Source organism: Ruditapes philippinarum, unplaced genomic scaffold, assembly GCF_026571515.1.
Source record: "Ruditapes philippinarum isolate M1 unplaced genomic scaffold, ASM2657151v2 ctg260_1_1_1_1, whole genome shotgun sequence".
NCBI lineage: Eukaryota > Metazoa > Mollusca > Bivalvia > Venerida > Veneridae > Ruditapes > Ruditapes philippinarum.
In genome coordinates, this window is record NW_026861537.1 from 96917 (window position 1) to 111178 (window position 14262).

Genomic DNA, 14262 nt, shown 5'->3' on the forward strand with positions numbered 1-14262 from the left:
ATGTTGGATTTATACATGTTGGTGTGTATTTTCAGCCGGATGTCTATAAGTATTACTTAAAGTAAACATTTGAACATCCTATCAAACTACAGCTCAGTACTTAAAACTTGCAGATGAAATTTTTGTTATGATACAATCAAAGATTAAGGCATAGATACTTGTACTATTTGATCTGCAATTACTCTTATATATCTGTTTTATAATGAAATAGTTTAAACAACGGTAATAAACATGAAACAATCTTAACCTTTATGACATTAAAATGTAATAACAAAATGTTTTAAAAACAATAAATAAAGTGACGTAAGCAACAGGACTTGTGTAACAGACTAACAGTTATGCACATTTCAAAAGCCATATACCACAGGTTTTGCACAATTGTAAAGCATTTATATATAATATCATTAACAAATAGATCACATGTATCGTTATCAGTAAACAAGAGGGCCATGATGGCCCTGAAGTCGCTCACCTGTATATAGGCCCCCGTAGCGGGGCCAGTTTAAACCCCAGGGCTTTTATTTGAACAAACTTGGTAGACACCCATTAGAAGATGTTTCATGCTAAACATCTAAGGTCTAGCTGGTCAAGGTTTTTCTTTACACATATAGTTAAAAACAATGACACACCTGGGGCAGGGCCAGTTTGAACCCCAAGGGCTTTTATTTGAACAATCTTTGTAGACACTTACTAGAAAATGTTTCATGCTTAATATCTGAACTCTTGTTATTCGGATTTTTTTAAGAAGATTTTTAAGTTTTTGCTATACACATATAAGGAAAATCAATGACCCCCAGGGTTGGGCCAATTTTGACTTACTAGAAGATGTTTCTAAACTCTAGCTATTTTGGGTTTTTTCAAAGAAGATTTTTAAGTTTTTGCTATACACATATAAGGAAAATCAATGTCCCCTGGGGCGGGGCCAATTTTGACCCCAGGGCTTTTATTTGAACGAACTTTGTAGACACTCACTAGAAGATGCTTCGTGCTTAATATCTAAACTCTAACTATTTGAGTTTTTTCAAAAAAGATTTCTTAAGTTTTTGTTATACACATATAAGGAAAATGAATGACCCCCGGGGCGGGGCCAATTTTGACCCCAAGGCTTTTATTTGAACTAACTTGGTAGACACTAACAAGAAGATGTTTCATGCTTAGTATCTAAACTCTAGCTATTTGGGTTTTTTCAAAGAAGATTTTATAAGTTTTTGCCATACACACATATAAGGAAAGTCAAAGACCCCCTGGGGCGGGGCCAATTTTGATTCCAGGGCTTTTATTTGAACAAACTTGGTAGACACTCACCAGAAGATGTTTCATGCAACATATCTAAGCTCTAGCTCTTTGGGATTTTTAGAAGAAGATATTTAAAGTTTTTTTCTTTTGGTTGCCATGGCAACCAGAGTTCTGCATGGAATTAAATTCTTTGAACAATTTTCAAAGGTGACCACAAAAGGAACATTCCTGTGAAGTTTGGATGAAATTGGCTAAGTGGTTTATGAGGAGATGTCATTTAAAGTAAAAGTTTACGGACGACGGACGCCGGACGGACGCCGGACGAAAAGCGATCACAAAAGCTCACCCTGTCACTTTGTGACAGGTGAGCTAAAAAGGTAATTAGTGATAGAAATTATTCTTGTGCATTAAAATAAAGGATAAACTACACAAACCACCAATTTCTTTATTAACTTTCTGATGTGTATTAATGGCATTGTATTTTTACATGTAAGAAACAATAACTTAATTGACAAAATATAAAATGCAATGCCATTTTTCATTTACCATTGAATTTGTATGTAAAAATATTTATATCTGACAAATCAATAAACAATAACTTTCACATATAGCAAACACTGTTATAGCGAATTACTGGTTACAAGACACAATTAGTTTTGGCCCAAAATCTTGCACTTCTTTATTTAATGTAAAAAAGAAATTGTTCAAGTGAACACTGTTATAAAGAATTACTGATTATAAGGAACACAAATTTTAGTCTCAATTGACAAAATACGCTGAAAATAACATGTTTATATCGAACTCCAAATAGAAAGACAACTTATTCACAAAGATGTTTGTTTTCACTGACATGCATTAAAACTGGTTGAATGAATTTGCACCGTTTTCAGTAATAACTTGTATATATTAGTTTTTTATTTATAAATAGCCTATTATGTAACGCATAAATGATATTTGCACATTTTTATCAATTTTGATCCTTTTAACAATGGCATCAATCAGTACAATATAAGAAAAATTTTGTAGAGGTGTGTTTAACTTGAAAAACAATGTATGGAAAAGGTGTCATGATTATTGACTGTTAAACATATTCCACATTGAAGATTGAACATTTTCTATGCAAATCATATTCAAACTAATACATATGTAAATACAGATGTAGTATAAAGACATTTCTCTTAATTTTATGTCCTGTGGCTTTGTTTTACACATTCATATAACATAAACAATCAAATTATTTCAGTATTTTCTTTATATAAGAAAGGGAAATGAGATGACAATCACAAACTAAGATGAGTTTCATTGATACATTTGTACCAATACTGGCTTTTGATAATAAACAAAGGTATGATAAATAATGAGTTATTTTTGTTTCAACTTACATCAACAGTTCCTGTAGCTGCTCCACCAGAAACTGTCAACCAATCTTCATCAGCTTGTACTGCTCCAAATATCTAGAAAACAGAACCACACATACAAAATTTGAAGGTTAACTACTTGGTACAAATATGGAAAAGCATAAAGATTAGGATGTCTAATTCAAGCTTCAACCTACAGTGCTTTCTTGAAAGACATTGAATTACCCGATTTACAGCAGGCAGTATCCTTGCAAAGGTATATCTTAACTTATAGACTAGCTTTTAATCTTCATCTGCTAATTACTTCAAATGGACTTAGCTTTTAATCTTCATCTGCTAATTACTTCATATGGACTTATCAATCTATCATTCCAGGGGAAATTTCCAAATATGTATAGACTGAAAAATGAACAGTGCAGACCATGATCAGATGGCATAAATGTGCAGGCTGATTTTGCTCTTCACTGGACACATAGGTATAATCTTCAGCCACTCCATCATAGAGTTATGAATTTTGGTCAGTGAACTTCACTTATACCATAAGGGACACGATAGAAAATTGTTGCAAAATCTTATAAAAAATTCCTACATGTAAAACGGTAAAAACCTTAAGGAAGACCTGTCTGTGGACAACTCGCTCCACTTTTGTCAGTGCAAAATAGACAAGGGGGCATTACTATGCAAACATGCTTATCAGACTTACCTGCCCTTGAAAGGTGGATAGCTTTTTAAGTTTCTGAGAAAGTAGACCTTAACGAAAAGGTTAACCAACGCTGACACCAACGAAAAAGTGGAAGTGAAGCTAAACACATTTTTGTACGAAGAAGTCTTGAATGCAAAAACCTCATTGCAAAATCTTAACTAAGAATGCTTTTGATTCCCAATGGTTATAAATATGTAAAACCCCATGCTAAAACTGTTTGTCTGGGACAGTCATGTGCATTTAAGATAAAAAATTCCTATATTGTGACAATTTTCATGGCAAACACATAGAGGACTTTAACCTGAAATTTTAAAAGTAAAGGTATAAACGCAATCCACCGATAAATTGTTACTGTGTAACACTTTTCAACAATAAATTGTTACACTTCACTTTGGAATGTCTATCAAAATGTTAAAACACAAAATACAACCAATACTCGATAACACCATTTTCATGAAATGAAAACAAACAAAAAGACAATAATCTAACTGAACATATTTCTTACGTCAGCAAAAGAAGAAATATAACATTCAAGGAAGACCTTAAAATACCCTGTCTTGTCAAAATTTGTTAACTTAAAGGTTCACTTTATTTCATTCTTTGTGGTTTAGAAGACATAGCGAAAATTCCAATGTTGCATGATAGATGCGGGCTTTAACATATAGGGCATCTCAATTCCATTATATATGATTATTCTATAGGTTTTAGACAGTTTCTGTCTGTTGATTTGCAATTGTCTGTTACTTTATAAGTTTAAAGCATATCTTTTTCTAATTTGACAGGCTTTTGTGGAAATATCCCCTAGTTACCTACTATATGATTTACAACTTCTCAGACAATCACCATATTTGGTTCAACCTTTAATCAAATCATTTCCATCACAGGAAGTTTCTATCAAAAGAACTTCCTTTAAGCCTGTATCTTGTTTAAAACATTTACATATTCTGACAGATGGCCTCTCTAGCTTCCAATTTTTCTTTAATTTTCTCTGCGGAAAAGTAGACAGGTATGACAAATTACCAGATAATTAATTTAATAAAAATATGGCACATGACATTAATGGAAAAAGAAATCATCATATAGTTCTTTCTGTTACAGCATTTAGAGTAAATATGAAAGTGCTATAGATTTTATTTTCTGAAGTTTCTGTGAACTAAACACTCAATATAGCAATTAAGAACATTAATGCAACACTGTTACAAAAAGGCTTGTCATGGTTAAAGAGAGATAACCATGTCCTTCGTGATCACTCTTAAAACTAAATAATGCATCAGATAAGTTACGCCTTTTGTTAAATACTATATGATTTTGGCATGGAAATCTAATTTTTTGAACTACCTTTCAATAGTTTCATAAAGAATTCAGTCCAGTAAAATAACAAATAATAAAATGAATATAATGTGTATAAAGCTGGTACATTGGTATCAATATGTCCAACATATATAAACAAAAGAATAATTGTTTTTGTATCTTTGTTCTTAAAGTCTTCAGAAGATATCGTAAAATGAAGTGAATCTGAAATCCATGTTTGATGGAATATATTGAATAATGGACAAAAGTATCAATGATTTAATATAGTAGCATTGAAAAAGTGTTTGTTATACTAAGAAGACTACATAATTTTTCTATAAAATAAAATACATTTATGAAAATAAAACTTGAAATGCACATGTCTTATGAAGAGAACAACCAACATATAAAGTTTACCTTGAAAATTTTTAGGATGAATGCTCCAATATTTTCCAGTAGAATTCGATTTGGTCTCCTCTTATTTCGGATTTCAGGGACATATATATTGCAGGCTTTAATTAAATCTTTTATTGCATCACATGTTCTTTTAGTGTCTATAGAATATGTAAAGAGAAACAGTGGGAGTGTCTTTATCATTTACAAAATGAAACTTGAAGAATGTTAAACCATATTAGTATTTAAATTTGTAACTTTATTATCAATCTGTTTTTAAATATCAGGAAAGTTATTATAAAATCAAAATAGATGTGAACTAATAATTCAAAGAATACAACGGCATATTTAATTGTTGGCACCTGGATTCTTTGTAGTCTTTGCTAAGCATAAATGATATATTTTCATTGGTTAGCTTATGTAATAAGGCCTTTATAAGGTCAAGGTCAAAGGCCTAATATAACTACTAACCATTACTCTGATATAGTTACAAGATCTTTTTACATTTATTTTGCCAAGAAAAAACATTAAAGGAGAGAAAACCACAATTCATTTATATCTATTGCATTATACATGTCTAAAGATGCATTTTTAACTGAAATATTCTGCATTATACATGTCGAAAGATGCGTTTTAACTGTAATATTCATCTATCTTTTGTTTAAGTGTTATCCCAAAACTTTTTTACCATATATGAGGAAAAATTCATTGGCATATCAAAACATATTTGCCACAAGACTTTATTCATGAGCACTTAAGTACATTGTAGCGAGCACAAGTTTGAAATTACAGTTACAGGAGTCAATGAATTGGCATATTAAATCTAAATGTTTTAATGTATAAGGAAAATCCAACTTTTAACATACCACATAGGGCTTCATGTACTTCCTCCCTGGTGTCACTGTACCTGTAAAATAACACTATCAATGTGAATAAATGTATATTACATGTTAAATTATGTACAATGTATTCTACAGTAATAAATGTACAATTTATGTTAAAACTAAGTAAATATGTACATTGTACTATGTACATAATATTAATGTTCAATGTATTGTAAAATTATGTACTTTGTACATAGAAGTAGTGTATGATTTATAATTATGTACTATATACATAGTAACAGTATGCAATTCATTTTAATATGATTATGTACTATGTACATAAGAGTAATGTTTAATGTATGGTATATTGTGTACTATCTATGTTTAATATACTAATGTACAATATGTTAGTATTATAGAATGTATATTATCCCAATATTCCATATAATAATGTACATTACATATTACCTAAGTACTCAGAATAGTGATGAACCATGTATCTTGTAGTAATATACACTGTCTCACAAAAACAGATTACACATTAAAGGTATTTTAACCGATTGTTTTTTTGACATGACGGAACTGGAAATATTTTTTTGAGATTAATATTCTATCTGATGAAGGTCTAGACCAATAGTTTGTATCAAAAGATTTCAGATCATTCCATCACTCTGTTTTTCCAGAATAATTATTTAAATGTGAAAATGACTAAGTTGCAATGCTTTTCAATCAAATCAGGCTAAAAAAAGCAAAAAAATACAAATAGTATTTTTCTTAGTTGTCTTTTGTATTTCTTTCTGTTTTAAGTGTCCCAGCTGAACTATGTAAATAAATCAAATTTTATGTTTTAGGCTTTATAGACATCAGTGGATTTCCTTAAACAATGAAGTGGCTGTCAGAGATGTTTTAAAAGTAAACAATAAAGAAGTTTCTGGCGAGTTGAAAATGTAGAAAGTGTTGTTAATGCCCTCGTTATCAAAAGACAGCAGTCTTTCACTTTCAGAATAAATATGAATATCAAAATTTGGTAACTTTATACAGATAATATATTATACTCAGACCAATCTGTTATGACAAATTAAATGTTATGCTATAACCTATATCAATCTATGCCAATATTTGAATGAAAACTGGTAATATCAGCTCAACCAATTCATCATGAAAATAGGCTGAGATCAAAAGCTAGAAGAAATAAGTTTTAAAAAAACAGCTCAGCACTCCACTTTTGCATAAATTCTCTGCAGCTAAAATTATCTGCAATCTACCATTTATATTGTAAGGCTTCAAATAAATGCTTCCCTTGCAATACTAAACATATTACATGTATGCAACATTGATAAGATTCCCATTTTTGTTTGTTGGATTTTATGTCACACCAACACAGTCTGGGTGATATGGCAACTTCACAGCTTTACTGGTGGAGAAAAGCATCAGGTGCCGTTCTATGCACCAATTTGGGCACATGAGAAGTACCTTTCAGGCAAGAGCGAGCAGCTGAGTAGAACCTAGAACATGCTAACTGGAAAGCTTTTTCACATAAAGGAATCCCATGTCTTTGGCAGGATTCGAACGCTTTGGCTAGATTCGAACTTACAGCAGTGAGGTATAAGTAAAAATCTATGTCAACAAGCTTGACCATTCAGCCATTGGCACCCCCAGATAAGATTCAATATGGTCATAGGAATATAAAACATCTCAATGGAAAATGTTTTTTTACTGGGAATACAAAACATGTAACTGAACACTTCATTCTCATTGTAAAAAAGGTACCACATGATAAGAAAACCTGCCGAGTTCAACAGCTTGACAAACAACAGAGGGCACAAACTTTGCATTTGGAAAGTAACAAGTATGTCTTCACCTTAAATTCACTTAACAATGAAGGTGAATTACCTTTGCAAACAGTATAGAACCAGGCTAGCCTGCACTTATGTACAGTCTGGCCAGGCTCTGCACTGTTGGTAACTTAATTTTGTCTTCTTTTGTTATTGAAATCCCTTACACCTTGAAGAACTGTTCTAAATTCAATGCAGTTAAAATCCATTTACAAATGCCTAATGTTGAGCAGGATTTTTTAATACACCTGTGTAATAGGACACAGAATCGGATATCTTGCTCTATTTTACGTCATTGTAGATCATTCTAAATTCTGCATAATACTAATCGTGAATGGTCTAAGACTTTTTATATAAATGTTATCAACTGATATGGATAAAGATGAAATTCAAAACCTATGGCATGTTCGGAGATGTTATCTTGCATATTTTTTTTTAATAATATATGCTTTCTTCTGTACCAGTCAGTCAGTCATTGCTTTGTTTTAATCATGTTATATGCTTTCTTTTATATCTTTTGTATCAATCATGGTCACTGCTTTGTTTTAACTACAGTATATACTTCTTTTTTATTCATCAGTGACACTCCTTTGTTTTAATTATAATACATTATTCATCAGTGACACTCCTTTGTTTTAATTATAATACATTATTCATCAGTGACACTCCTTTGTTTTAATTATAGTACATGTATATGCTTTCTTCTGTATGCTTTGTTTTAATCATAGTATATGCTGTTTTTTGTATAAATCATAGTCACTGCTTTATTTTTATCATGCTATATGCTTTCTTTTGTATCAATTGTGGTCACTCCTTGTTTTAATCAGGTTATATGGCTCATTGTTTTAATCATGTTATATGCCAACTTTTGTATCAGTCATATTCACTGCTCTGCGTTTTTATCATGGTGTATGCTTTCTTTTGCATTAATAATGGCCATTGCTTTTTTGTATTATTCATGGTTGTGTTGTTTTGTATTAATCATTGTCATTTCTCTATCAGTTTTTTTAAGAATTAAGGTAGATCTAAGACATTTTCTATCATGGTCGTAGCACAATATGAATCGTGATACAATTAACTTCATACTCCATTAATGGACATGAAAGTAAAGAAAACAACCTGAACAAATATTTCTTTTTCACATTTTATTTTGACAGACAACACCATTTCTAAAAAGTCAAATACAGTAAAACAAAAACATAGAGAAAGATTCGGTGCAGACAAGTGGCTAATCGAGTGTTTTTGAAAACTATTTAAATTATGAACAAATACTTTAAAATCTTTTTCTACATCTACAATTTCTCAACATTATTTAGATTTCAAAGGAAAAATAGTTTCATTCTTTAAACGGTTAAAGAAATGTTTTTAGAAAGTTTATGTTCACGTAACTATTTTACTACAGTATTACTACAGTATTAATCACCAATTCATATATTTTTATTAATATACGTCAGTAACAAAGAGAATACAAATACTAAAACAATATTTCATCATAAAAAGTATCATAAAAATGTGTTTTTACTGGAAATGATAAATTAGTATATGGAAAGCACTATACGATCAACCATTATTAATAATTTTGATAACAAAATAGTCATACTAAATATATCTGCAAGGGAATAAATAAGAAAAAAAATATTATATAATTAATGACATGTGTACATGTGTAAGTTTGTTTTTTACAATTCTTACAAATTCATCTTTGTTGTAGACACTTGTTTGTCTACTTACATAAATATGTACTTTACTTCATTGTTGCAGTGATGTATGTTGGGTACTTAAGAACTCTATCTTTTTTGTAATTGTATATATATTGTATATATTATGGTACACAATTCATATTAAAATATATAATCACAACTGTTGAACAATTTATGTTGGATTTATACATGTTGGTGTGTATTTTCAGCCGTATGTCTATAAGTATTACTTAATGAAAACATTTGAACATCCTATCAAACTACAGTTCAGTACTAAGTCTTTTATTTTTTGTTATGTTACATTCAAAGATTCAGGCATAGATACTTGTATTATTTCATCTGCAATTACTCTTATATACTGCAATTACTCTTATACATCTGTTTTATAATGAAATAGTTTAAACAAAACGGTAATAACATGAAATAATCTAAACCTATATGACATTAAAATGAATACCAAAGTTTTAAAAACAATAAATAACGTGACGTAAGCAACATGACTTGTGTAACAGACTAACAGTTATGAACATTTCAAAAGCCATATACCACTGGTTTTGCACAATTGTAAAGCATTTATATATAATATCATTAACAAATAGATCACATGTATCGTTATCATTAAAAAAGGTTATTAGTGATAGAAATTATTCTTGTGCATTAAAATAAAGGATAAACTACACAAATCACCAATTTCTTTATTAACTTTCTGATGTGTATTAATGGCATTGTATTTTTACATGTAAGAAACAATAACTTAATTGACAAAATATAAAATACAATGTATGTGCCATTTTTCATTTACCATTCAATTTGTATGTAAAAATATTTATATCTGACAAATCAATATACAATAACCTTCACATATAGCAAACACTTTTATAGTGAATTGCTGGTTACAAGACACAATTAGTTTTGGCCTAAAATTTTGCACTTCTTTATTTAATGCAAAAAAGAAATATTGTTCAAGTGAACACTGTTATAAAGAATTATTAATTATAAGGAACAAAAATTTTAGTCTCAATCGACAAAATACGCTGAAAATAACATGTTTATATCAAACTCCAAATAGAAAGACAACTTATTCAACAAGAAGTTTGTTTTCACTGACATGCATTTAAACTGGTTGAATGAATTTGCACTGGGTTCAGTAATAACTTGTATATATTAGTTTTTTTATTTATAAATAGCCTATTATGTAACACACTTTAGATCATTTTTACAATGGCATCAATCAGTACAATATAAAGCTTTTTTGTAGAGGTGTGTTTAACTTGAAAAACAATGTATGGAAAAGGTGTCATGTTTATTGAATAATAAACATATTCTACATTGAAGATTGAACATTTTCTATGCAAATCATATTCAAACTAATACATATGTAAGTACAGATGTTGTATAAAGACATTTCTCTTAATTTTATGTCCTGTGGCTTTGTTTTACACATTCATATAACATAAACAATCAAATTATTTCAGTATTTTTTTATATAAGAAAGGGAAATGAGATGACAATCACAAACTAAGATGAGTTATAAATATATACCTTAATCAGAAATAGAAAAAAATGGTGAACATTCAGCTCGTTATAAATGTTTTTGGTTCTCTATAAAAGCGTCTGATATACAGAACTGATTTGTTATATGCTTACAAGTTACAAAAAACTATAACTCCCAGAATAAGGAACATGTTTCGAATGTTACAGTTAGTTGGCTGTAAGCAAAGTTTACTGTATATTAATCTTCTGTAACTTTAACAGGATATTTCCTTTCATGGTCTTTATCATTTAAACTGTTAAATAAATACTTTAAGCACACTTCTGTCCCATTCTAGACCTAAATTTTATGCCAGTGTTGTGTAATTATCAACCAACAAAATAGTTCAAAAACTTTGTCAGGCAGACTAGTTTCCTGACTTCTCCGTGAACTCCTTGTATTTCTTTTCTTGAGCCTCGTATAACTTCATATTTTTCTTGAGAGCTGATTTAGAAAGTTCTTTTCCTTCTGCATCATGAGTGGGAAGTCCCTGTAAGATACGTATTTCAGTCATTCAAAGGAAATTGTTATAATATCAAAGAAAACATAACTTCTGTAAACATGCAGTATATGAAAATATCCTAACGTAACAATTAAGGATTTTTTTCTTTTTCTTGTCTGGATTTATGATTTATTCTAGTCAAACTTTTAATCAGAAAAGGTATAACCATGATTAGAATTTCTAAATCATATCAATCAGTTAAGTATTATCACTGCAACCATCTCACTATCTCTTGCAATAAAATATGGCTGAACGCTTATCATGTGCATTTCACGCATAAGTTTAGGAACAATTTGTGTCAATTCTAAATTTACATCAAATGACAATTTTAAAGTGATTCGTGTCTCAGTCAATGTAAAATAACAACATTTTTTAATTCCAAGCTTGAAATCAAGATTTCAACTCATTCCTTTGGGAGAAGCCATCAAATCGTTCTGATTATTTTTTGATGTTATGGTCTGTAAGTAAAGATCACTATCTATGTAATTAAACAAATATTCTATCACCAGAAATTAATCATAAGATATATCATTAAAATACCTTTTTACATTCAGACCTACCTTTTCATCAAACTTTGAGTACTTGTCTGTCTCATTCTTGAAGAGTTCTGATGGAGGTATTCTCTTCTGGGCTTCTTTTTCTGCCTTTTCTTTCTCTGCCTTCTGCTTTTTCAGTTCTTTTTCTTTTCGCTTCGCTTCTTCAAGCTATGATACAAAAAAAAAAATAAACACTATTATATTTATGTGAGTATGGAAAGCAAATATTACTAAAGTAAAACTCAATACTTTGAGATATGTAAATGATACAGAAACAAATTTACATCATACTCAATCACACTTATCATTATATATTATATTTCACAGACAATTGTAAGTAAAAGTTTCTGAATTCATATCATAAACATACATGTGAATATGTGACTTGCAGTTTGAAAAAGTATTTCAGCAAGGAAAGAACTATTCATTAAAACATAACAGACCTTCATTTTCTCTTCCTTTTCTCTGAGTAGTGTTTCTCTATCAACGAGTTTAATAACTGGAGGTTGACCTTCTTTGTCCTCCAATCTCACACCAAGGTTTGGCAATACTTCATCACGTAGATTGTCACACACTTTCAATACTGATGTCACTGTTGTATATAAATGTATTTCTTTAATTAAACACTCATTCTGAGACTCAAGCAATGCTTCAAATTAGCCCTTATTCTGATGAGCAAATTAAACATTATGCTTAGAAGCTTAGTGAAAAGTTCTTTTATCTTAAATAATGGTGCTAAATTCAACATGAGAAACTTCATTTAATCTCTGCAAGAGCAGGAATTACGACACTGCAGACAGGTTTTGCCTTAATTTTACAGCATCATATATATCACCTTTATTGTCAATGCATTATAAATAATACCTTGAAAAACTTTCAGTCAAATCATTAAGGAATATGTTTTTGATTTTTGAACTAGAAAGACACTCTTTCGTTTATTCTAACCTGAACAAAATCTGTAAAATATGGGAAAATTTTACTGAATTTACTCATAAATCATTCGACCTCCACTATGATTATTTCATTTTATAGACAGAAAAAAATCTATATAATTGCAGTAAAATATATCATTTTTTTTTTATAAATTTGTACCTTTTTCCTCTCTTGCAACTTTTCTTATGTCCTCCCTGAAGTTGGCAAATACAGTCAAATATGGCATCACAGTTTCTTCTACCTAAAAATTAATGAATTACAACAGTACATTCTAGTTCAAGAGCTTATTTCAACCAAAACAGTATAACATCATTTAAAACATAAACAGACTGAAATTTGTTATCTGCAGCTTTTGGAGGAAAAACTAACTTTTTTAAAATTAATTTTGTTTTATTGTCAAAATTTAGAAATTGTGAAGTGATGAATGCGTCTGTGTATTTTGTTTAGAATGGCTACTTAAGGGGAACTATTACAAATTCACATTCAAAGTGTTTATTAGTTTGTATAATAGTATTATAGTATTATATAGCATTCAATCTTATCTCTCTACAAGTGCAATTAGCCATTTTAAACAGTTGAAAGCAGAAGTATATATTTACAATGAAATTTGTTTCAAAAGAAATTCAGTTTATAAAATGGCAATTTTTGTCCACTTTATTCAGAAATAGAAATCTTTGTGCAAAAACTATTGAACTGAATGTAAATAAAGATCACCCCATTCTGAACATTATCTCAATGCCCATTAACTTACTGATAGGACTTAAAAATCTTGAACATATGACAGTTATATTGATAAATTTGTACCAATACTGGCTTTTGATAATAAACAAAGGTTTGATAAATAATGAGTTATTTTTGTTTCAACTTACATCAACCGTTCCTGTAGCTGCTCCACCAGAAACTGTTAACCAGTCTTCATCAGCTTGTACTGCTCCAAATATCTAGAAAATAGAACAACACGTACAATAATTTGGAGGTTAACTTACTACTAGGTACCAATATGGAAAAGCATAAAGAGTAGGATGTCTTATTTAAGCTTTAACCTAAAATGCTTTCGTGAAGGACATTGAATGACCTGATTTACAGAGGGCAGTATCCTTGCAAAGGTATATGTTAACTTACAGACTACCTTTTAATCTTCATCCGCTAATGACTTCAAATGGACTCATCAATCTATGATTTCAGGGGAAATTTCAAAATATGTATCGACTGAAAAACAAACAGTGCAGCCTCAGATCAGATGGCATATATGTGCCGGATGATCTTAGCACCAGTAAAAATCAGGCTTAGAATTAATAACCATTCCACAGGGAAATAGTTATGGTTTGGGTAACCATTTAGGATTGTTTAAACTATGTAATATCATTTTACAAAGAAAAATTGCTGAAGAACAGTATTCCTCAGTTATTAAGGGGGTATTA

General features: G+C 30.0%; 1 protein-coding gene and 1 long non-coding RNA gene across 2 annotated transcripts in view; one reads left to right on the forward strand and one right to left on the reverse strand.

Annotated features, from left to right (window-relative positions):
* Window positions 1-298: 298 nt before the first annotated feature.
* On the forward strand, window positions 299-1760 carry LOC132715978 (uncharacterized). Its single transcript, XR_009623756.1, has 2 exons — window positions 299-434; window positions 1606-1760. It is a non-coding gene; the product is annotated as an uncharacterized LOC132715978 (long non-coding RNA).
* Window positions 1761-8769: 7009 nt separating this feature from the next.
* The window catches only part of LOC132715979 (cysteine--tRNA ligase, cytoplasmic-like), a 119464-nt gene continuing 113971 nt past the window's right edge, over window positions 8770-14262 (reverse strand). The window contains exons 15-19 of the mRNA XM_060699097.1: window positions 13711-13782; window positions 13001-13082; window positions 12352-12500; window positions 11933-12076; window positions 8770-11360 (exon numbers count right to left, since the gene is read on the reverse strand). Coding sequence (XP_060555080.1) covers window positions 11238-11360; window positions 11933-12076; window positions 12352-12500; window positions 13001-13082; window positions 13711-13782 — 570 coding nt within the window. The 3' untranslated portion in view covers window positions 8770-11237. The remainder of the gene's footprint in view (window positions 11361-11932; window positions 12077-12351; window positions 12501-13000; window positions 13083-13710; window positions 13783-14262) is intronic.